General features: G+C 60.0%; 1 protein-coding gene across 8 annotated transcripts in view; it reads right to left on the minus strand.

The window, feature by feature from the left end:
* PRR5 (proline rich 5) overlaps window positions 1-19,365 on the minus strand; it is a 55,276-nt gene extending 35,911 nt beyond the window's left edge. Inside the window, exons 1-3 of one of the 8 annotated variants that reach the window (XM_070506743.1) lie at window positions 18,487-19,365; window positions 921-1,083; window positions 399-565 (exon numbers count right to left, since the gene is read on the minus strand). In XM_070506743.1, the coding sequence (XP_070362844.1) occupies window positions 545-565; window positions 921-1,083; window positions 18,487-19,241 (939 nt within the window). In that variant the 5' untranslated portion in view covers window positions 19,242-19,365 and the 3' untranslated portion in view covers window positions 399-544. Of the gene's footprint in view, window positions 1-398; window positions 566-920; window positions 1,084-12,694; window positions 13,087-18,486 lie in introns of those variants that run through there. The other 7 variants (XM_070506741.1, XR_011502540.1, XM_070506738.1 and 4 more) reach the window with 7 other exon arrangements.
* Between the last annotated feature and the right edge of the window lie 5,132 nt (window positions 19,366-24,497).

Genomic DNA, 24,497 nt, shown 5'->3' on the forward strand with positions numbered 1-24,497 from the left:
GTTTCTTTCCTTTAATCAACATGACGAACAGAGGTGACGTCGGCAGAGGGCAGGGGGGGAGAGCTGGCCACCACCCCCCAGGTGCACCACTCCTGCAGCCTCCTGTCCGGAGACAACCCCACCTGCCCCGTCCAGCAACGCACGCTCGATCTGGATACAGAAAGAACGATCTGCCTGCTGGGCTGAGTCCTGGGGTGTCCAGATGGCTTGCCTCTTGTGGGTAGAGCTGTGTCCCCCAAAAAGACATGTTGAAGTCCCCACCCCTGGAACCTGTGAAGGGGACCTTATTTGGACATAGGATCTCTGCAGATATGATCGAGTTGAGATGAGAGCATCCTGGAGTCAGGTGAGCCCTAAATCCAATGACTGATGTCCTTACGAGAAGCCCATGCAAAGACACGGAGGTACAGAGACTCAGAGGGAAGATGGCAAGAAGGAGACGGAGGCAGAGACTGGAGCAATGTGGCTGCAAGCCAAGGAACGCGGGCAGCCCCCGAAAGCTGGAAGAGGCGAGGAAGGATCCTGGCCTGCCGACGCCTTGATTTCAGACTTCTCGCCTCCGGAACTTGAGAAATAAAGGTCTGTTTTAAGCCACCCCATGTGTGCTAACTGGTCCAGGCGGCCCTAAGACACTAGTGCGTGGCCTCTCCCCACACAGGGCCTGCACCCCTCCTAGGCCCCGGCTTGGCTCTCCATGTCCAGCAGACCCCATGCCAAAGGTGCAGAGGTCGGGCCCTGTCTCAGCAGACTGCAGACAGCTTCCTTCCCCTACTCCCGCTTTCGCCAGCAGGAACTCGCAGACCCCAGGAGATGGCAGGTGAGCAGTGGCCTCTGCCCCCACACCAACAGCCTGCCACGCTGCGCTGTGCCAGCCCACCCAGTGCCCACCCAGCGCCCGCGCTCCCGATGCACATCCTGACCTGAATGCCTGCAGCAGCCCCGCGAGGCAGGCCCGGCACCACGCCCACTGTGCAGACACGTAGACTGAGACCTCTCAGGACGGAGCTGGCTGGACTGGGCTGGACTTCAGCTTTCTTTCTCCCCAAGGACGTGCCTTGGCCAGCAGCCTTTCCTAGAAGGACCCTTGGAAACAAGGACCACTACTCAGGACAGCAGGACGCCCGCTGAGAAGGGAAGGCCCAGGGATGGGGGAGCCTGAGATAAGGAGCTCACACAATTGTGGGACGTGGGCCTCAGGACGGCTTTTCAGTCCTGCCTCCCCACTGTCCCACCGTCCGAGGCAGGAGTCACTCTTCCCAGTCGGGAATTCAGATCCAGCCGAACCTGGGAAACGGTGCGATCAACACGTGGCTCGCCTTCTCAACTCTGTACATAAAGCCCCAGGAGCCCAGTGAGGCGGTGACGTTGGGTGGACGGGACTCCGCCACGTCCAGGGCTTTGCTCCTGGAGCAGGGGTGTCCACCCTGGCCTTCTACTCGCCATCCACTCGCTCTTCTGCGACCGAGAAATCGTTATTTACAAAGAACGGGGTTCAAAGTCCACGAAGGGACGGGTTTAATGAAGGAGAAACTGTGGCCAAGGTTGCTTGGAGGGGCTAGGGGGTCCTGTCTCCCCATGGGGACAGGGGTACTCCTGACTGAGTGCCCGCCCAGCGGGCCTGGCCCATGTCTTCCCACGGCAACAGGTGGACACTGAGGTCCCAGATCCGGAAGTCACCTGCGAGGTCACAGGCTGGTGAGGGGCAGGGCCAGGATAGACACCGTGGTCCCCATTCCAGTCCCCGGCTTCCACCCTGGCGGGTTGTGGACTGAATGCAGGCCCGCTCCTGGAGGAGGCAGGGCCTTCCCCACCTGAACCCCGCCCCCCACCACCACCCTGCCCTCCTGGCCCCATGCCTGCTCCGCAGCTTGCCCACCCCTCTGGGCCCCAAAGCCCCTGTGGGCTCAGGCCTCCTCCACCACTGCCCCCGAGCCTGCAGCCTGCCGGAGTCCACCTTGCTGCCAGCGCAGCCACTGGCTCCCTAGAGGTGACCTCCCTCCTGTTCCGAGGCTTCAGCCCAGGCCCTCCGCCTGCAGGATGAACTGCAAACTTCCAACTTGGCATCCAGGACCCTCCGCAGTCTGGCCCAGCCTTCCACTCCTTCTGTTTCTCCTTCATCTCCTGCTAAGCCCCTGCAGGCCCCTTTCTGCCCCCGCTCCCCCCGACCACGAGACAAAGCGACTGCTTGTTCTCCAGACCTCTGCCTGTCTCCCACCTCCCAGCCTTTACCCAGGCTCTGTCCTCAGCCTGGGGACCCCTCCTCCCTCCTCTCCTCTGGTTTCACTTTCAGTGACTATAATAATAATAACAGCGACAGGCAGCAGAGTGTCCTGACTTGTGGTGTGGGCTGTGGAGCCAACTGCCCGGGTTGGACGGTGGCTCCACCAGTTAACAGCTGATTGCTGTGGGCTGATGAGTTCTGCTAAACCGTGCCTCAGTTTCCTCATGTGTAAAGTGAGAATCATGACCCCACCTTCCTCCCTGGGGATCCCGAGGCTGTGAATGTATTCACAGATGTAACACCCTGGGTGCCCATCAGCATCATCACCAGCTGGCCCCCGCTCCACATGCCCAGTCCTCCGGCTTTGCCCAGGCCCCCGCCCTGGCCATGCGTCCTTTCTGCTCTTGACCCCACTCAGCCGACAATGCCCAGGGGATCTTCCCTCTGCCTCGTGTTAGGATCTTGGGACTGGGCCCTCCTCCTCTGGGCCTGCCTCCTCCATCAGACTGCGCGCTGCCCGAGGCGCTGGCTCTTGTGTGCAGAGGCGCGAGGCAGATGTCCAGTGGGCACCGAGAGAGGCTTTTTTCTTGGCCTAACTTCAATCGGGCTCCTTGGAGCTTTCTGCTGAATGAGGGCTGACCTTGGGCTTCCCTCTCTGTCCTTGTAGAATCCAGTTTGAGCAAGAATACTGCTGAGTCAGTTTAGTGGCACCCCCCGCCCCCATCCGCGGTATCTGACCGCTCTGATGTGTTATCGCCCCGGCCTGCCTTCAGCAAGAATCCCCCTCAGCCCAGAAGTTTCCTCCTAGTCCTGTACGTGCACGGCCCCCGCCCGGCTCCTTGCCTGTCATCCACCCCCTACCCCGACCCAGTCCTCGTCCTCACTGGAGCAGAGTTCAGTCCAATCTCCCTCCCCCACTGCAAGATCCCACCCGAAAATCAGAAATGCAAAGAGCTCTGAAAATTCAGGTTTTCTTCCAGGGCTCGTTGGGCCACAAAAGCCGATCAGACCTGAAGCAAGGCTATTCAGAGGCCTGTCCACCCCACTTTGTGCAGATCTCGTGCAAAACCTCCCCCAGGACACGGCCCTGATCCCTCTGCTGGGATATGGACAGACCGCATTCTCCTGCACAAATCCAGCAGGAATTCCGGAATCCCGTCCGAGGGGCAGGGAGGGCCGGAGGTCTGCAGGATGGGGAGGCGAGTCACAGAGCTGGGGGGTGGCTGAAGAGGACTCCACCCAACTCCCAAGATGCCCTGGGACTCAGCGGGGACTTCGAGACGGGTCCACGGCAGGGTCCGAGCGCCGAAGCAGGAGTAATATACACGCACAGCAGTCGTATTATTTTGCACTGACCACTCAAAGGTCAGAGGCTGGACGACTGAGGAGACTACACAGCCTGAAAGCTCCTTTCCCACAAATCTCCTAGAAATGCTGGCTGAAAGAACAAGAAACGTCTTCTCAACGCACACCCGAGCTCGTTAGAAAGCGAGGAAAATCGCCAGGGGCCAGAACGAGAATATTATCATTAACATGATCTTATTACTATACTTACACCGTATTTAATACTGCTTTTACTGAAAGCCAGTATAATGCTCGAAACAGGCAATAATTCTGTACGGAGTGACGTTCTCAGTGCTGAATGTCGCAGGCCCGCTGGCCGCTGCAGCAGCCCCATGTGGTGGACACCACTGCTGACCCTTTCACAGATGAGGGACCGGAGCCCATCCCACACTGGTGGAGCTGGGTTGCAAGCCCAGGCAGGCTGCCTCAAGAGTCTGGATTCCTAACCGTTACACTCCACCAGGTGCAGCCTAAATACATCAACAGTTCAGTGGCAGGACAACATTGTGAACTAAAAACCCGGGAGTTAAGGTGCAGGTGCGGCAACCTTGGGCTAAAGAGACGGGGTTGAGAGAGGGAGGTCAAGATTAGCATCAGGAGAAGACCCTGAGCAAGCAGGACGATGGAGACGCAGCTGAGCTCTTCACAGAATGCCGGGGTCTCGAGGGGCTGCACCCCTGATAAATGGGTGGCCGAGGAAAACATCTGCCTTCTGACAAAGACAAGAAAACTTGTCTGTGTCCACCTGAGCTCCAGGCTGGAAGAAGCACGCAAGGTTCCTGAAGACCTGAAGCACTGGGTCCGCCCTCACTGGGGGTTAGGTTTGAATTGACAGCGCCTGGGGCCGGCCTGGTGGCGCAGCGGTTAAGTGTGCACATTCTGCTTTGGCGGCCCAGGGTTCGCCGGTTCAGATCCCAGGTGCGGACATGGCACCACTTGGCAAGCCATGCTGTGGTAGGCGTCCCACATAGAAAGTAGAGGAAGATGGGCATGGATGTCAGCTCAGGGCCAGTCTTCCTCAGCAAAAAGAGGAAGATTGGCAGCAGATGTTAGCTCAGGACTAATCTTCCTCAAAAAAAAAAAAAATGTTGTTTGAATTGACATCACCTTCATGGGGTGGAGAAAGTCTAACTAATTAACATCAAAGTGGCCCCAGGCTGAGACAGCCCTAGGCTGCGCAGAGCCATCAGAAAGATGCTCTGGAGGAGCAGGTCCCTGAGCCAGGCCTCCTGGGATTTCCACAGAGAAAGCCTGGCAGGAAACAAACTATGATCTCGAATTACAGAACACACAAGGAAGCAGGCCACCAGGAGGGAAGGAGAGCAGATCCACAGGATGAAACAGCACGAAACTCCTGAGAACTTCGGCCAAAAAACTACTGGAAAGAGACTGTGAAATGAATTTCCTTAACATAGTCAGAGACATAAAAGGAAACAAAAATAGAACAAGAAGTATGAAAGCCAGCTGCCTCTCAGGAAGCCAGAGGCCTGGGCGTGGGTCACAGCGGTTCCAGCTTCCTGGGCACCTGCCTAGTTCTGAAAGGGGATGGGAGCTGGCAGAAGGGAGGGTCATGCAGTCCCAGTGTCGATGGCCCTGGCCTTCCCCGGTGTTCCGCAGTCTGTGTAAAGTCCCGACCAACTCAGGCAAGTGCCCGGGTGTGTCCAGAAGGGTGTGAGGCATCGAAGCCCACTCCTGTCTGAGTCACGGCAAAAACATCTGCTCCGCACAGACCAGACGCTCTTCACGGTAAACGTGAGCTTTCTGCTGCTCCATGCCCAACGAAAGCCCAGCTGGGAGAAATAACGTTCGTGGCACGTGGTCCACAAGGTACACGGTTCCCCCGTCGCCCTGGATCAGGGCCTGCCGAGCTGGGTCCTGGAACCTTTCAGGACCTGGGAACCGCTGGAGTTGTGCGCACAGTTCCTGGGTGTGATGTGCTTTTTGTTAGGGAGAGGGGTGTGGCTTTCATGGGCTTCTCTGAAAGGGCTGGGAGCCCACCTCAAGGGGAAGCCGAGAATCAGCAGGGCCCGTCTCTGAGGAGCACCGTGGTACCCAAGGGTCTGGAGCAGAGGAGGGAGGGCATTATTTTTGTATTAGACACACACGGCTCTATTTCACTGAGGTGAACTCTGCATGGATTTTGATGATAACACACGGAGCTTCAGTCAACTCAAGGTTATGGGGCCTCATTGGGTCCCCCTTGCAGACCTCCCTCCCACCCCCACAGTGAGAAAGCTTGAGGACCCTGCTCCAGACACTCGAGCCAGGCCACAGGGGCATTGAGGATGCTGCTTACCACCTCACATGGGGACCCCTCCCAAGGATTCCCAGGGGATCATCCCTCAGGTCTCCTTACCAGGAAAAGCTGTGCATTTGCCCTAAGGGCATTATGAATCTAGTGAGTGATCCTCTTTCCCTCTTTGCTCTTGTTACTAGGAAGCTCAGGGCCAAAAAGAAGTCCATATTTCACAGGTATATAGGGCCTAGCATGCTTTTGTTTTTCTTAAGTCCAGGTACATCTTGATAATGATTATAGCAATAACATGACCACAGGTATTGCACTGTGAGCATTTTCTAACAGCCAAGCACAGCCTGAGGGATGCACAAGTACAACTGCAATACACTCTGATACACCTGTTGCCAGTCCTGCTCTGCAGACGGGGCTGCTGAAGCTGCGTGAGGTGAGGTGCTATTCCCACAGCCCACAGGGGAGCATCCAACAGGGCACGTCCCCTGGGGCCCGAGTAGCAGGACAGCAGCAGCAACCACACCCAGTGGCCGGGGGCGGGTGCAGGAGGGGAACAAGAGACAAGAGGATTCCACTCCCACAGTGTCTGGAAGGAACGAGGGGAGGGGCACTGCTCCCTCGCCCCCTGGGGGCCTGACCCCTCCAGCCCTCCTTCACACACCCCTCCTTACACACAGTGTCACGGTTCCTGCATCTTCCTGGTCCATGAACTTGGTTTGAGTTTGGGAACTGACCCAGGCTCACTAAGAAAGGGCATCTAACCAAACCCTCCTGGCCCTCTTTTCCTACAAGAAAGACTGTTTCAACACCATAAAAGCAGGAGAAAGTAAGGGGCGGGGCTTCCCTAGGGAGGACGCTGGGTGACCTTGTTCCGACCTTACCTCCCAGGCCCTTCTCAGCCTGCTCTTCCCACAGGAAGCCAGGCCCAGGGGCCCACCTGCCTTAGGTGTCCATTCTATAGAGGGGAGACTGCACGCAGGTCACCCCTGAGCGGGACTGTCCTGACCTGTGGGCCAAAGGAACAAATGCTAAGGTCCTACTAAGTGCTGGGCACCTTCTCGGGCAGCCCTACTAGTCAGAATTCCCCCGACAGGGAAACTGAGGCCCAGAGGAGAGAACAGACCAGATCTGGTTGCCCTGTGGGTCAGCAGAAGGGCTGAGGTCCAGCCCAGCCCTCGGAGGCCACACAGCTCACACTGTCACCCTAGCCCGCCATCGAGTCACCAGTAATCAGGAGCACCTACTGCGTGCCAGAGCCGTTCCCCAGGGGCTGCCACGCCCCTCCCTGGAGAGTCAGGGGAGGGCAATCACGGAGCACGCCACGGGCGGAGGGCTCCAGGAGCCTCAAGAAGGACACTGACCGCCTGGAGCCTCCAGCAGCAACATTTCAACCTGGGCTGGAGGGCTGACCTTACCCAGCAGGACCCAGATGGGGCGCAGACAGGGAGGGGACCGACCCCCAGCGTCCATGAGGACACGGGCCAGGGATCAACAGGGGCAGCTACACGTCATCCCGATGGACTCTCACAACAGTCCACCGGGAGGGCCTCTGGAGGGGACGGTGCAAGCCCACACGGGCAGTCGGGTAACGCTGGGGCCTCTTGACCCCTCCTCGCTCCAGCGCTCTTGGTCCCACTGCTGCTGCTGTCCCCACACCTGCCCGGGGGTGCTTACACTCAGACGGCTTACACTCAGACAGGCAGACTCTCCCTCTGGGACGGGCCAGGAACCCCCAGAGCCCGGCGAGCTGGATCTGGAATGAGGCCAAGTGAGGGCATTCCGGGGGGAGGGCACACGCAGCTGGAGAGGCTGGGGCGGGGTCTCCGGGGGTGTGAAGGGCGTGAGGCCCGGGCAGAGGGCCCAGAAGGCTGGGAGCAGACTGGGTGCCGTGCTGCTGGCCTTGGGGAGCGCAAGGGGGTTTGGAGGGGAAGGTTTCAGGAAGACCGCCGCTTGGGGTTCAGACCTCCCGACTCTGTGAGGCAACTCTGCTTCCCATCCCCTTCCCTGCCCCCCAGGCCTCGCCAGCCCCCAGGCCCGGCCCAGCTTGGGTCTCCCGCCTGGTTCCAAGAAGTGAGAACTTGGGGGCATCACGTGGGGTGATGACATGACCTCACGAGGGTGTGGCGATGGTGGAAAGGACCCTGGATGTGAAATGAAAAGGGGGCCATTGGGAAACCACTCTCCACTGGGATCCTAAGACAAGGCCCGGCCCGTAGCTCGGGCCCTGTGAGCAGAGGGGTGGGGGCACACGGGGCTTGTTTAGTTGAAAAGCCCCAGGCCCGGCCCCCAGCGTGCCCCTCTGACCCAGGCCCTCCTGGACCCACAGAAATGTAGGAACCCCTTGTCTGTGGCGGGTCAGCCCAGCTGGCCTCCTTCCAGGCCCTCTGGGGCCCCAAGAGTGCTGGTGCAGTCACCCCATCCTTGCCCCTCACTGCTCGGTCGCTGCGTCCTTCCGAGCCTGTCTGTCCGTCTGTAAGACGGGAAACCCAGCTCACAGGGTTGCGAAAGGACAGCACGACTTCTGGGTGTGACAAGGCTCGTGCACCCCCTCACCTCTCATCGGCGTGCACGGATCGCCCCACTGAAGAGGGCCACCCGTTCCACCTGCCCCGACTGCGGTGCTGGTGGCGTGTGCCGGGCTGGGCGGGGGTCCTGGGCGCCGCGGGACGACGTGCCAGCCGATCAGGTGCGGTGCGCAGAGCTGAAGCTCAGGGAGAGGAATCCCTGAGGCGCACAGTCGCCCCAGTGACGGGGCCGGGGCCGGGGCCAGGAGTGGGGGCTGCACACGGGGCCGGGCGTCTGCTCTCCTTGTCGCTCAGATCTTCTCGGGAGTCTCTGGTTTTGAGAGACGGAGGCCTGGGCTCCCTCTCTGTGGTCCCTGGCACGGGGGGCAGACAAGGTGGGACGGAGGCAGGTCCTCTCTGCCCAGGGAGCTGTAAGCTGTGTAGCTCCTCCTGCACTGGTCCAGCCCACAGGGACCTCCCCAGGCTTTGCCACAGGGATGAGACAAGAGGGTGACATGGGGTCCCAAGCTCCCAGCCCCCTGCAGGGAGCCCAGGCTGTCAGCCTCTCTGAGGCCTCCTGAGCAAATGAAAATGGAGGTCAACATCGTGGGGAAAGGCGCCGTCCTCGGAGGCCAGGCCTCGTCCATGTCCACATGCCTGCCCTTCACTCTGTCTGCCATGACCTTCCCTAAGCCTGGTCTGGTTAGCCAACTCCTGTTCATCCTGCAAAACCCTGCTCAGGGTAACTTCACCCACAAAGTCTTCTCCATGAGCCCTGCCCCACCACACACTCATCTGCGTTTGGATGACAGTACTGCCCAGGCCACCGGTGGCAGGAGGCACATTCCTCAGGAGGCTCAGAGAGTGAGGTCCCTCACTATTCAGGACATGCTCCTAAGTCTTTCCTTAGCTGGCTCCTGGAGTCATAACCTGGCTAGCAGCTACTTAGCACTCAACCAGGCACCGGGCCCGTCTCCACGACATTCCCAGGTGGGACAGGCATTGGCAGCCCCCTTCACTGAGCACCCAGGGACGATGAGGGCAGAGCAACTCCCCACGGGCCATTCGCATGTCTCCTCCTTCTCATCCAATAAGCATTTCCTGAGAACCGAGCAGACGCCGGGCGCTGAGCTCAGAGCTGGGTTCGAATCCGACCTTGGCCCGTCTCCTACCCTGTGCCGGCTCCGTGTCCATTTGGCCCTCACAACTGCCCTGGGAGGAAGGCAGAAGGCAGGGGAGAAGAGGACGTCCTCATCTCACCAGTGGGGGACGGAGGCCACCCCAGGCACACATGGAGTCCAGAGCTCAGCGTCCCAGGCCACACCTGGTGTGCCCGGCCCACCTCGCCCGCCCAGCCGAAAACCCGCAGGGGGCGGGAGACCCTCACCCTCTCCCGGTGAAGCCAGGGAAGGGGGCCGGTGGGCCCCAGGTGGACCTCCTTTCCCCTCATCCCCTCGCCCACCCCACTGCCTGCAGGGCCTGTCGGAGCCTCATTCTTGTCCTGAGCTCAGTGACTCCCATGCCCCGCCCACACCATGGCCTGTAGCCCCTGAGGCCCTCCTGGCCTTGGGCAGAGGGACCAAAGCAATGCCACTGACCTTGACCGTCGGCAGAGGCCTCTCCCCCTCCTCGGCTGGTTCCTCCCCCCACCTCCAGATAAAGCAGAAGCTGCCTCTGCGCCGGCCGCCCCTGTGACTCAGTGGACGGGTGCGTGTTCAGCCGGCCTCTCCGACCACCCCCGGCCGCTGCCTGCCCCTCGGGGCTGCCCCTGGGCTGCTGCTCCTGGCTCCTCCCCGGGGGTCTTGTGAAGTAAACGCATTTCCCGTTTCTGTGGGTTCTCCTTCCCAGAGCCCCGTCCCCAAGGGGCCTCCAGTGCTGGCCTCCTCCCCCTAGCCACCCACCCTGGGTGATGGCCCAACCACAGACGACAGGACCACTGAGCCCAGTGGGGACTCAGGGCTGGGATCCACGGTTGGTTCTGTGAATGGCACGCATGTGGTCTGTGATGTCATGTTCTAACCTCTGCTCTACGAATGACAAAACAGAGGCCCCGGAGGCTCAGCGACGAGCAAGGGCTGCGGGAGAGGCCAGCCGGGCTCTGGGGACAGACTCGGACCCGACACACAGCTCCGTCACTCACTGCGGCTTGGCCTCAATGTCCACGTCTGCATAATGGGGACACGGCAGGGCCTGCCCCACAGGATTGGGATAAGGGCCTCAGGGCCCCTTAGCACACAGAGCCTCCCCAGAGGCCGCTGGTAGGTGGACGCCGTCGGCCGAGGCAGCTGTCAGAGTCTGCCAGGAACCCTCCCGCCAGTGACTCAGGACCACGTCCAGCCCTCCCCCTGCAGGGTCTCTCGCTACGCTCCTCCAGCTCTCCATCCACACAACACTCTCCGGCCCCGGCACACCTGCCTCCCCAGCACACCGGCCTCCAGCGAGGTGCCCCCTTCCCAAGCCCGCAGGCTGGACCACGGGCCTCCTCTGGGCTTCCCTCCGTGACAGCTCTGTCAGCCTCCGCCATCAGACTGCGTCAGGCCAGTCAGATGGAGAGGCAGACCCAGCGGGTAGGGGCTGTGTCCTCACGGCGCTGGTCTCCCAGGGCTCGGCACAGGCTCTCACGCCCGTGCGAAGCCATCTGATGGACTCTAGAAAATGTGAAAACCACAGAACAGTGGGAAGAGGCAACGACCCCCAGAGAAAGCTTCCGCTGCCGTCCCGGGGCATCTCCTCCCCGCCCTCCTCCTGGGCCCGGCTGCGTCTGTCGGCCGCCACCGCGAGCGCCCCATGGACACGAGCCTGTCACCTGCCCGCCTCCCTCGAACGAACGAACGCTGGGCTCACAGGATGGATTGGGGTCTGAGAGCGGGTGGCCACCTAGGGCCACGCATCTCGGCGCTCCTGACTGCCAGGGATCTGCACGCCCCCCCACGATGGTCTCTGGGGACCCCAAAACCTTCCTTCCCACTCCCTGTCCAGCTGGACGTCCACCGTCTCTGAAGGCAGGGGAGTGGTGGCCGGTCTACAGGGATGGGTCCCAGAGAGGCCGCCAGTCACACACGAGCACACCCTACAGATTCACTCCTGGCCCCTTCCACACGTGCCCCGAGCCCAGCCCAGCCCCGGACGTCCGGCGCTCACTCACTCTCCCGTTTACTCATCAGACGCTCCCGGGGTCCCGCTCTGTGCCAGCCCCGCGTGGAGCCCTGGGATGCAGAGCCTGCCCGGGAGCCCCAGGCTGAGGGAAGAGACAGGCGCAGACCACGCCAGCGCGAGGCACTGAGTGCTGGATCGCAGATCTGAGCAAAGCTGCCGGGGAGGACGCAGGGCAGCCAGGAGGGCTTCCTGGAGGAGGAGGGCCCCTTCCAGCAGGGGCTTGAAGAACCAACAAAAGCCCCCAGGGGACGAAGGGAGGAAAAGGGTTCCAGGCAGAGGAACAGCAGGAGGAGGCCCAGAGGAGGAAAAGTGGAGAGCCCGCGGGAATACGACATAAGAGGTGACCTGCGTGCAGGGGCAGGCAGTGGGGGGGGTGACAGGAGAGGACCCCGGCTACCCCCAGGGTTCCCGCCAATGGCTCACAGGGGACCCAGCACCCTCCCCCAGCTGCTGCGGCTCCAGCAACCAGTTCCCTTCAGAACTCAGCTTAGAGCAAACCTCTACCTTCAACCCTCAGATCCACAGGCCCCCAGGCGCCAGGTCGCGGTTACCTCCTGGGAGAGCCGACTGAAAGCCCGCGGGGGCCTCTCTGGAAACCAGACCCGTTCCAAAGGTCAGTCAATGCCGTCAGACCCACGTGAGGATGTGACAGAGAGCAAGGACACAGGTACGATTCTCACTTGAGAAAGCTGAGTTTACTCCCAATTCACAATTTGGGGACCAAGACTCAGAGAGGCAGAGCAACCTGCCAGAGGTCACACAGCACCTCAGTAATCAGTAAGTGGGCCCAGGCACTGAGCCCAGCCCTCTCCGGTTCCAGGGGTTACCCCCACCACAGCGTGAGTGTCCCCCATGGGTCCGCTGGGGCCTAGAACGCTGGCCCCTGGCCAGTGCACCCAGAGTGTGTTTTATGAATGAGTGAACAAAAGAATCTGAACCCCCTGCTCTTCCTCCCACACGACACGGCAGTAGGAAGGCGCCATCTGCCACTGTTTTTTGTTGTTGCTGTGATTCTGAAAACCAAAAGCACAAAGCTGGAGCTGCAGCTCCATGTGGCCTCAGGGCGGACGGACACTCCGTGCCCTGACCACCAGGGCGGGTGTCAGACACATGAAGGCCGAATCTCTGCTCAGCCACAGGCAGACCCGACACCTGACCCGTCTCGCCCCTGCTCTGGGCCTCAGTGTCCCCACCACTGCACGGAGGTGTGATAGGACCTACCTAGCGGGTGCCGGGTGCCGTGAGGACTGAGGAGGTGGGTCCTGCAGGGGTGGCGGCGGGGCTCCAGCCTGGGCCTTGCTGCCCGTGACCTTGGCGGCTGAGTGAGCTCTGAAGCCGTTAGCACTAGCCTCGCGGGATGCCAAGGCCCCGGGGGCCGCCGACTGGCTCACACATTACGAGGCATCCAGGTGGCCAAAGGGCAGAGGTGCCGAGGGGAGCCGGGCAGGGGCCTCCCGGGCTCCCATGACTCAGCGGGACGCAGCTCCGGGGAGGGGGGAGTGGCCCCCGCGTGCCCCGTGCAGGGAAGCCCAGCTGCGGTGTCTCTGATCAATATTTTATCAGCGCTCACAGAGCGGTCCCCAGGAAGGCGCTGCAGCCGCGAGCCCCACAGCACCCCTTCCTGCCCAGACAGAAGGAAGTGGCTGGGTGGGGTGCAGGGTGGGGTCAGGAGCCCCAGCAAGCTCATTCCTGCCCCGCGGTGACTTCAGGTCAGCTCAGCTCAGCAAATGCCCCAGAACCTCGCTCACACGCTGCCCCGCCCTGTGCTGGGTGCTGGGTGCTGGGTACTGCACCCGGCCCTGCCCTTGGACAGCTCTCATCTTCCTCTTCACCACGCCCAGAGCACCGGCCCCTTGGCCCAGTCAAATGCCCATCCTGCTGGCCCAGTGCCACTGCCACCTCCTCCAGGAAGTATTCCTGGTTCTCCCCTTCCCAGTGTGTGACCTTGGGCAGGACCATCACACTCCCTGAGCCTGTTTCTACAACAGAGCTGATGATCCCCACTCGCGGAGGACATGATGAGATTGTGTAAATGAGGGGTCTCCCAGGGCCTCGCCCACATGGAGACGCACTCTAATTGGGGGAACCGGATGTCAGCAATCAAATCAGTAAATATTATTGAGGGTGTCTAGGGGTGGGACACAGTAGTGTATAGGCCTGGCTCCTGCCTGCAGGAGCCACAATTTAACTGGGGAGATAGGACCCAAATAATGATAATAATGACAACAAAAACAGCAGTAACAATAGCGACCACGTTTCAAGCCCCTGCCATGTGCCAGATACTTGCCATCACATCCTCTCTTTTATTCCTCCAGCAGCCCCACGACGTGGGGTTCCTACCCCATCTCACAGCAGAGCAGGAACCTGAGACTCAGAGAGGGGCAGGGCACGACCCGAGGTCACACAACCTGGTGGGGCTGACTGGCTATCCTGCTGGACCTTTGGGGCGTGACCTCGGGGTCCATACCTGCGTTCCACATCATTGCCCACGTGGAGGACCCACTGAAAGGGGGATGGTCCCAGATGACGAACATCCACAGGACAGGGTACGGTGCAGCCACTAGAAAACCATCCTCGCTATTTAGGAAGTACGGGACCATTCAGGAACAGGGAAAATGCTGGTAGCGTGACATCAGGTGACAAAAACAGGATACGAAACTTCCCATGTGGTCTGATGACCGTGCAAACATAGTTCTATGTCAAGATATAGTTATTGAAAGAAGACTGCAAACGACACACAAAAATGATGACATTCAGGGGCCGAGGGTGCAGGCAAGAGTGGGGTCTGTCTTCCAGACTTCACACAACATGGCTATGGCGGTTTTACGATTAAAATGTTTCCTTAGAAATAGGATGGGTCCGCCTCAAGGATTGACAGGGCACCTGCCGCCCGCCCTCCTCTGCTGAGAGCTCTCCCAGCTCCCAGCCTCAGACGCAGCCTGTGGGAGGGCGAGATGGACGTGACGGGGAGCGATGCAGAGCTGGGACCAGCCTCCCCGCCTCCGCACGGTGGCCTCCCAGCACCTCAGACCCAGCACGGCCACAGCCAAGCGCAGGATCTTCTCCCCCTGGCCCCTCCACGTGGAGTCACTGTACCAGGGACCATCACCACCACCTACTGAAATCCTAGACTAATGATCATGGGGGCTCACAAGACAGTGAGCTCCCCATCACAGGGAATAATCAAACAGGGCGGTATGTCTATCCACCAAGAAGTGGCCTCAATGGCTGGCTTTCAGGCCATCTGAATCAGACCCAAACTCACTGGCCATGCGACCTTGGACAAGATGCTGACCTCTCTGTGCCTTACCTTCCTCATCTGCACAATAGGATCACACGGGGACCTCATAGGGCCTCGGAGCGTAAAATGAGGGCAAATACGTAAACTTCTAAGATGCCTTCTGGGTCGAGGGCATGTGGAGGGCTGAATATGCGCTGACAATGATTATTTCACAGCTTTATCTCATCCCCCCCAGCAGCTAAGAGGGCAGAAATCAAAATGCCCATTTTTCTTCTGAGCTCCAGGCTGATGGGTTTGCTGGAGAAACTGCTTTGCAGGATAAAGAAGGCCTTTAACCCTGCCAGCTGATGGCACAGAAAGCAAAACCTTAAAACTTTCCTGAAAATGAGCAGGACTTCCACTAGAGTCCAAGGAGTCTACCTGGGCAGCTCCTAATGGCCAGTGTCTTGGTGACGACCCCTCACCTTCAGGCTCGGGGAGGAGGGGGTTAAAAGTGGGTGGGCACACCTCGTGCCAGAGACCCCGGGTCTGAGCCCCAGCCCTGCCCCCCGCTGCCTGGGTCTCCAGGTAGCCACTTGGCCTCTCTGAGCCTCAGTTTGTCCATCTGATAACTGGGCCTGCGTGACCACCTCCCAGGCCTGCTGCAAGGAGTAAGTGGGATGGAGCCTGGGAATTCTGCCAACAGGGCCTGGCATGCAGTAGGCGCTCAGGAAACATCCCTGTCCTTGTGGAGGTAAACCCGCCGTGGGGTCAGAACCGCGTGGAGCCGTTCTCCGTGCTGAAATGAACTGCATGTGTTTTCTGGATAATCTTTTCAGAAGGGACCTGCCCTGGGCCCGCCCCCTTGCCCAGCATGTAGGTGTCACTCGTGAGGCAACAGCCTTTGCAGATGCTCCCTGGCCCCTGCTGGCTTCTCCTCCCAGCCACCTGGAGCTGAGGGTCCAAGGCTGCAGCCAAGTTCCCTGGGCAGCCCCAGCACTGAGGTTGCTCCCCCGAGATTTCGGGATTCCAGAGTCACTAGAACTGTGCTCACATGCAGATTTCAAAGCCCCATCCCACCAGGTGCTCCCCGACCAAGATGAGATTTTGAGACATGAAAGAGGGATATGGTTCAAAGAAAAAAGGAGGGTTATGTTGTCCCCAGGAAGTCACCTCCTTGTTCCACTAACCCACGTTTTCCTAACAGCCCGAGGTTCCAGTTACCTCTCCCGACTCTAACCCGGGAGACGGCTGGTCCTCCTCGGCGCCGGATGCTGCCAGCCACTGCCAGCCACCCGGGCTTCAGGGCGAGTCTCGAAGCAGGACGTCCGACCCTGCAGCTTGACCCCGAGGACCACTGCACCGCAGCTGCCCTGACAGCTCCCCATCAGATCGCGTCTGTGGCCTGCCCGTTTCTGTGCGGGTCTCTCTGCCTCGCTGGGGACCCCCTTGCCACCTGCCCAGCCCGGAGAGGGCCTGCATGAATGAGTGAGTGAGTGAGTGAAGGAATGCCTCTCCCTGTCCCTCTACGGGTGGCCGCCTCTCGAGATCTCTGTGCTCCTCGCAGACGTCCCGGAAGATGATCCTGTTCACGTCCCTGAGCGCCCACAACCTGGGGCACCTGGCGAGGCCCCGGGCTTCCTCCTGCCTTCTCCTGGCCCGGCCCCTCCTGGGTCTCTGCTCTCCTGACTGCCGGGAGCCACCCGGGGCCTGGTGTCATCTCTGGGGCCTGGTCTCATCTCTGGGGCCTGGTGTCATCTCGGAGGCTGCCTCGAGCGACAGCCAGCTGCAGCAGCCCAGACAGATCCCATGAAGGGCGGCCGACTCCACCGGGTGATCCTGCTCGGTCATCCCAGGCCTTTTAAGCCATCCATTAGACACACAAAAACCCATTAGCCGGCAAATGTTTCTGCACAGACCACTTTTCCTGCTGGTGAGAGTGATGATCCATGCGACTGTCCCCAGCACCAGACAGTGAGACGGCTGAGACGCACAGAGTGCCAACCACCCTCACGGCTGGCTGTGGTGCCACAGTCATGGTGGGCTTCTGACGCGCCGGCCATGGAGCCTTTCTGGATCCCTGACTACCTATAAGGGTGGTTATAGGATGTTTCCAAGTTTTCCAAAGAGGAAACTGGGGCCCAGAGAAGCACAGTGCCTTGCCCAGGGCCACACAGCCAGCCAGTGGTGGGCCTGGGATGCTGACCCCGGTCTGCCCGCCTCTAGAGCAGTCCCCCTCCCCCCAACACACACACAATTTAAACAAAGGGCTCAGGATCCCAGACCTATTTGGCAGGAAAATCCCTTGGGAGTCCCTAACCTCTCCTGAGGGATGGGGACTTGGGCTCCAAGAGGGGGAGTGGCTTGCCCAGGGGCACAGCAGGGCCCTGGCCCCTAGGATGGGCCCCTCTTGGGTCCACTCCACTGTCCGCCAGCCAGAGGGAGCCACATGACCTTGTCCCACCATCCAATGCCACCTCCCAGCGGTGCTCACACCTGAATGTGCATGGGGGGAGGGAGGGGCGGGCGGGGTTGCAAAATGCAGATTCCTGATTCCTGTGGCCCCATCCGAGGTCAGGAGTCCAGGAGTCCAGGAATTGGCATTTTATCAAGCACTGTCATTAAACAGGACAATCGGGGGTCCCCAACCCCTCGCCCAGAGCTCCCCGCTTGCCTCCCCAGAAAGGGCCTCAGGTTGGGCCCAGCGCAGGAGGTCCAAGGGCCACAGGGAGCTGCCTTCCCCTCCAGATGCAGTCCAGTGAAGGGCCTTCTGGAGCCCGGGGAACTCTGGCACCGCCACACTCTCGCCAAGAACCCCGGTGCTAACCACCTGGACCTCGACAGCCATCCCACGCGGCCCTCACGGCAGCTCTCACTGCTGTCCCATGCCACGGACGGGAAGTGGAGGCCGCCTCCAGGAAGTGGCCTGCCACCCCCCAACCCGGGGTGGGGGTAGGGACCATCCCCCAGCCCTGCAAGTTCTCCCCTACCTTGGCTCCATTGGAAGAAATCTTAGAAAGCGTCGGGCCCTGCTCACGTGAATAGCGTCTAGTGTGTGACCTGATTTTGCTGGAGGCCCAGACCCCTGACCAGGCAGATCTGGCCAGGGTGCCACCTCTCAAGGAATGTGAGCAGGGCTCCAGGTGCTGAGGGCACAGACCCATCTGCTCCAGCCCCGGGGCCTCTGCCCTCAGATGTGCCTGCTGCCCCAAACCCACTCTCATGCTCTGCAGGGCCAGTTTCCCGCAGGAAGGCAGCGGGAGGCCCAGGCCAGAGGCCAGAGGGGTGGGGCGCCCGCCGCGCCAGGACAGGGTTCCAAGAGGTGTCTCCCTTCCTCGATCATCCTTGTCTGCCCTATTAAGGGGGGCAATGGAAAGAGAGGGGAGACGACCGATGGGGAGCGGGCAGTGTCGGGGAAGGATCTGAAAGCCAGGCGGCTGGACAAGCGGCTGGATGGACACGCAGAGACCCACCCACAGAGACGCAGAGAAACTCAGAGACACAGAGGGGAGGCAGCGGGGGGCGAGAGAGACATTGGAGAGAGGGTGGGCTCGGGTGGTCCCGGGAGACTGGGGGTGGGAGACGCTGGACCCCACCCAAGGGGGCCGCCCGACCCCTACCCCACCCCATGTCCCCGCACTGGGCGCGACACGCGCGCGCGCGCTCGCGCACACACACGCCACTCCGCCCGCGCCGCCCTGGGCCCCCGCCTTCCGAGGGGCGCGCGTGCCGCCCCCGGCCCTCCCTGTGCCCTGCCCCGGCGTGGCTACCGGGACCCGTCGCCGCCGCTCACCTTGGTCCCCGCGCCGCCACTGCCGCCGCTGCCACCACGCAGAGCTGGAGCCGGGGCCGGGGGAGGGGGCCGCGGAGGCCCCGCCCCACCTCGCCCCGCCCCGCCCCCGGGCCGCGCAGGGGCGCCCGCCGCCGCCACCGCCACCCCACCCCGGGCTGCCGGGCTGCCGGCGGACGCGCCAGGCGGCGACCAGGGCCGCGGGCACGCCCACCGCCCGGGCCTGCGGGGCCGCGCGCCCTCCCGGAGTCCCCGGGCCCGGTGCGCGGCGCAGGCCGTGGGCGGTACCCGCGGGCGGGGGCGCGTCGCGGCCACCCTGGCGGCCGGTATCGGCTCTCCGGCCGATAACCCACCCCTCGGGGGTCCGCTGACGCCCACAGAGCGCCCGCTTCCCAAGCCCCGGCCTGTGCGAGGCGCCGGGCGCCGGGAGGAAGGCTCAGACCTTCAGGTTCAGGCTCTGCCCGGGGTTCGAGGCCTTGCGGCGGCAGCTGGGCCACTGGGGGTGGGGGAGCACGCGGACGCTGCAGCGTCCAATAGCCCAGCGCCGTGGTTCTCAAAGTGTGGCCGTCTCCCCAGGACTTAGAGAAGCAAATCCCCAGGCCCCACCCCAGACCCACAGCCTGGAAGCTCGGGAGCTGGGGGCTGGGTATCTGGGTGGGAGCAAGCCCCCCAGGTGATCCCCAAGCTCCGTGAACTTGGAGACGTACTGCCCCGGTGGAAATAGCCGACACCCCAAACCCGACTCCAGCCCCCCACATCTCATGCCCCGGAGTGTCTAGCAGGGGTTCTTTTCTCCCTTCATTTAAAATGACGGGCCTGTTTACACTGTACCTGTCCTTTGTACACTGTGTCGGGTGGGGGTGGGGGTCTTGGACCAGGAATTCTCTGGCAGCATTAAATCAGGGCTGGGTGGAAGCCAAGAAGTCTTTTGCTGTTGGTGACCGGGTGGCCTGGCTGGGGCTTTCCGGTGGTGACGGTCACTGGTGCTTACGTGTTACGTGTCTTCTGTGTTACGTGTGTAGTGATTGTTTTAAAGTTTTGAAATGCAACCGTGAAAATATTTGTGTCCTTATTCAGTGCTGAAACATTTTTCCCTCCCGTCATGGTGCTTGTCTGAAGCTAAGCCGCTGACCCGCAGAGACAGCAGTAAAAAGGGACAGGTCGGGTGGCACGCCTTCCTGTGGCTGGGGTCCAGGAGGGGCAGTGTGCCGATGGGGACCACCAGGTCCTGAGGTAGGTGGCTCTGCCTGGGCTGCAGGCCGGGACGTCCCAGAAGATGGAAAGGGACACACGACAGTCTGTGTGTCCTTGGAGCTCGTCCCACATTCTCTAAGACAGGCTCCCCTTTGCTCTCTCTCCCCTTGCTCTGCTTCGTTTTTCTTGGAAAAACTTGGTATTATATTCTGCTGTTGGTTATTTCTTTATTGTTTCATTTGTATACTAGGATATAAATTCCCTGAGAGTGGCAACTTATCTTTTTTTCCCCCCCAAAGTGTCCCTGGTGGTTAGGACAGTATTTGGCACCTAGAAGGTCCCCACTGGATGTTTGTTAAAAGAATGAGTGAATGAATGACCCCATCATGAGCAGTGCTGGTCTCTTGACATTTGTGCCCCCCCCCCCCCCTCCGCCACCGCAGATTCATTCACTGCCTGACTCTGTGCCGACACTGGCCGACTGCATGCCCCATGGGTGCCTGGTTGGGTCTGACCGATGGCAGGTGGCAGCTGGTGATCAGAGGGAGAGAGGAGGGAGCGTTTCTTCCCATTGTCCGTGTGCCACAGCGCCGCACTGGCTGTGCCTTTCTGTGACCGCAGATCCTGCCTGGAGGCCCCTGCGTGGCTGTGGCTCCCACTGGCTTCGGCTGGAGCCCCATTCCCTCTGCTTGTTGCTGCGGCCCCAGCGGTGGTCGTGGCTCCCCGAGACTGCAGGCCTCGTGCCCCTTCACCTGCCCATGCCTCTGGAAGCGGGCCCTCTGGTCACATCCCTCGTTTGAACCACCTGGAGTAAACTATCTTCTGCTGGGACTCTGACTAAAAGAGGTAGATATTATATCTTGCCACTTTACAGAATTGGAAACTGAGGCTCAGAGAGGTGATAAAACGTGCCGAGCCAAAGACCTTAACAGACACCTCACCAAAGAAGATGCACAAACAGCAAAGAAGCGTATGAAAAGATGCTCCGCGTCGTATGTCAGCAGGGAAATGCAAATTAAAACAATGGTGAGACCCCACTGCACACCTGTTAGAATGGTGGAGATCCAGAACGCCGGCCACCCCCGACGCTCGCGAGGACGTGGAGCAACGGGAAGTCTCGTCCTTCCACCTCACGCCGTGAAAATGGTGCGGCCCCTCTGGAAGACAGTTTGGAGGTTTCTTACGTAATTCAACATCTTCTAACCACACAATCCAGCAGTCACACTCCTTGGTCTTCACCCAAAGGAGCTGAAAACTTACGTCCACACAAAACCCTGCCCATGGATGTTTACAGCAGCTTTGTTCATAATTGCCCAGACTTGGAAGCAACCAGGGTATCCTTCGGTAGGTGTAATAGGCAAACTGTGGTCCGTCCAGACAATGGAATATTTCTCAGCACTAAAATGAGCTCTCCAGCCATGAGAAGATGTGGAGGAACCTCTCTGCATGTTACTAAGTGAAAGAAGCCGGTCTGAAAAGGCCACACGCTGTATGATTCCAGCTGTACGACGTTCTGGAAAAGACAAAACTATGGAGACAGTGAAAGGATCAGTGGTTGCCAGGGGCTGGGGGAGGGGGTCTGAACAGGAGGAACACAGAGGATTTTTAGGGCAGTGCAACTTCTCTGTATGTCCCTATACTGGTGGATAGATGTCATTACATTTGTCCAAACCCGTAGCATGTGCAACAGCGAGAGTGAGCGCCAGTGTAAACTGTGGACTCTGGGTGATCATGACATGACGTGTCAGTGTGGGCTCATCGACTGTATCACATGTCCCACTCGGGGGGATGTTGATAGTGGGGGAGGCTGTGCCTGTTGGGGGACCGGGAGCTATATGGGAAATCTCTGTACCTTCCTGTCAATCTTACTGTGAACCTAAAACTGCTCTGAAAAAATAGAGTCTGGGAAAAAAAGTGCCCAGGACTGTACAGCAAGTGATGACCGAGCCAGTATTGGCACCAGGGCCCCCTGGTCTAAAGCCCATATGTCTGGCTTTTGGGGGGCTTGAGTTCTCCTCTGAGGGGCGCAGGACTGGGGTAAGCACGAAGGTGACCTAGCTGGTCCAGAGGGCAGCTGACCCACGGGGTTCCTGGAGAGCACGCTGGTGGCTGGGCGCCACGTCACCCATCTGCCTCTTCCAGCGACCGGGTGAGAGCCGAGCGTGTCCCCGGCCTGGCAGGAACCGGTGCATGCGACGTGCCTCCTCAGAGCTGCTCGAGCATCACGTGAGGCTGCGGGAAACCACCGGGAGGCTCAGGTGAGGCCCCTGCCCCCAGCTCGGCTGCCGGCTGACCTTTCATTTCCTTCCCTTGCTCACAGAATGAGGGCGCGAGGCCGGCGCCCACGGTGTGGCAGGATGGTCCCGGTGCCGGAGGGCACAGCTTCTGCAGCTAGCCGGTCAAGGCTGAGTGCCTCCGAGCCTCAGGCTCCTTGTCCCTACAGTGGGGGTGGTCCTGCGTGCTAAGTTCACAAATTTGTTCTTCCATTTATTTCCTCACTGGTTGATTGAGGCATTCAAAAATATTTAATGAGGTTCTGCCCATTGCCTGGCCTGTAAGAAAAGTGCTTTGCAAATCTAAAGCTGTGTGCAAAATTTAGTCCTCCGATGGGTGGCTCTCTAGCTCCCAACACTGCCCCTGTGGAGCCTGGGCCCCTTCTGGGGGGTCTCCTAACACCGCACTTGGCCAAGAGGGCTTTCAGTGCTGTTGCAGGACTGGGCGAAGTCCAAAGACTCCGTGGACTGTCCACACAGGGAGGACACCTCCCCAATCATGCAGACAGCGAGACAGAGGCTGACAACGTGCAGTGACGTGTCCGGGGTCACACGGTTGCCAGGATTGTAATGGCTCCCCCAGAGATGTCCACGTCTTAGTCCCTGGAGCCTGCGAATATGTTACCTTTCACGGCAAAAGGAACTTTGCGGATGTGACAAAGGATCTTCTGGCGGGGAGGTGACCCTGGGTTGATGGGTGGGCCCGATGTCATCACAAGGGTCCTTATAAGAAGGAGGCAGGAGGGTCAGAGTGAGAAAAAGGTGATATGACAACGGAAACAGAAAGAACCTGGAAGATGCTGTGTCTGTGGCTTTGAAGATGGAGGATGCGGCCACAAGTTGAGGGGTGCCGGCAGCCTCTAGGAGCTAGAAAAGGTGATGAGACAGATTCTCCCTCGAGCTTCTAGAAAGGAGCCCTGTGGATTCCGGCTCCAGAACTGTAAGCGAAGAAACTGTGCTGTTGCACGCCTGTCAGCGTGTGGCCGTCTGTGAGAATAGCTCGAGGAAACCAGAGCCCACAGTGAGGCCGGGACTGGGGCCTGGGGGTCCTGCAGCTCAGTCTCCCTCTGCTCCAGGCCCGTCCCCGCTCCAGGGCTTTCTATCCAGGGGCTCCAGGGGCTAGGAGATGGGTTGGTGGTTCAGAATAATTTTCCTTCTGTAGGGTGCTTAAAAGGCTGCAAAAAATATTATACACATAAAACAAGTTAAATAATAAGGGAAAAAACAAAACAAGGCCACGGGTGCCTAGTGGAAGAACTAGATGCTGCCCAGGTTTTGAAGCCCCACCCCCTGTCCCACTTTACTCCTCCCAGAGGCACCGACTTGCCTGGAGGCTGCACTTTCTGGTCTTACACGTGTTTGTGCCCCCGGGTTCTTTTCACAGGAGGTTCCGGAGAGCGCTGGGCACACAAGGAAGGTGGAGGCCCCCCCCAACCCCAGCGCTGCCGTGTCTCCCGAGACAGACAGATGTTACCTGAGAAGCCAGGTGTGATGACAGGCAGGCAGGGAGCACCTGTCGCCTCGCCCGGAACACCCTCAACCCCGACTCTCCGCCCTGGAGGCCAGCCCCCTGGAAGCTTTGTGAGGGGACCCTCTTCTCGACTTGCAGATCTGACCAGTGATCACACACTGAAAAGACAGCTGCTGTGCAGAATTTTGTGATCTGAAGGGATGATCAGGTTTTCTGAGTAATAATAACGTGACGTTTGCATGCCTTTCCCCAGGTGTCCTCCACTTTTCTTTCGCATTTTAGCTTCTCAGACTTGACCGTCTGTCCCAGGTGCTTTGATGACACGTTAAAACTGTGGGTCCTTCCTCAGCCATGGACAGGCACCTGTGAACGACGGCGTGGGCGTGGCCAGGAAGCCGTGATAAACGGGAGTCGATGTCAAGGTACCTTCCTCACCTCCTCCTTCTCTTCCCTGGAATGGAAAGTCCTTGAAAGCGGGGAGCCTGCCCTTCACCTCTGGGTCCTCAGGGTGCAGCACAGGGCTTGGCCCTCCGCAGGTGCTCAGTGAGTGGCCGATGTACCTTGCAGAGCCCTGCGCAAATGCCTGCACCTGAGATGTTTTGACAACTACATGGCTCACCCGTGCATCACACCTGTGCGCCACACCTGGGCATCTCACCTGTGTGCCAGGCACAGGTTGGCAGGTGGAGTAAGAGGGGGCTGTAGGAGCTGGAGGGGACTTGGACTCCAGCCAGTTCTGAGGACCCCACACTCCGCTCCCAGACTGGGCCAGTCGAAGTGGGGGAGCTGCACCCTCGACTGTGTGTCTTTTAGGAGGTTCTGGACAGAAGGGAGTTCTGAGCTCTGCCTTTGGACTCTGGAAGTGCCAGCTCCACCCTGGAGGTACTGTGTGAACAGCACCCACCCACCCACCCCAACAAGCTTGTATCAAGGGCTATTTCCTTGTCAATCAGCCTTGATCCCCTCATCTTAGGAATGTCCGATCCTACCCCCCACCCTTCCACCCAGGATTCCTGGGGCTTCTGGATGGCCCCTGTGCTGCCCAGCAGCCCCTGCCTTGCCCCCGGCCCCACAGG

Source organism: Equus asinus, chromosome 4, assembly GCF_041296235.1.
Source record: "Equus asinus isolate D_3611 breed Donkey chromosome 4, EquAss-T2T_v2, whole genome shotgun sequence".
NCBI lineage: Eukaryota > Metazoa > Chordata > Mammalia > Perissodactyla > Equidae > Equus > Equus asinus.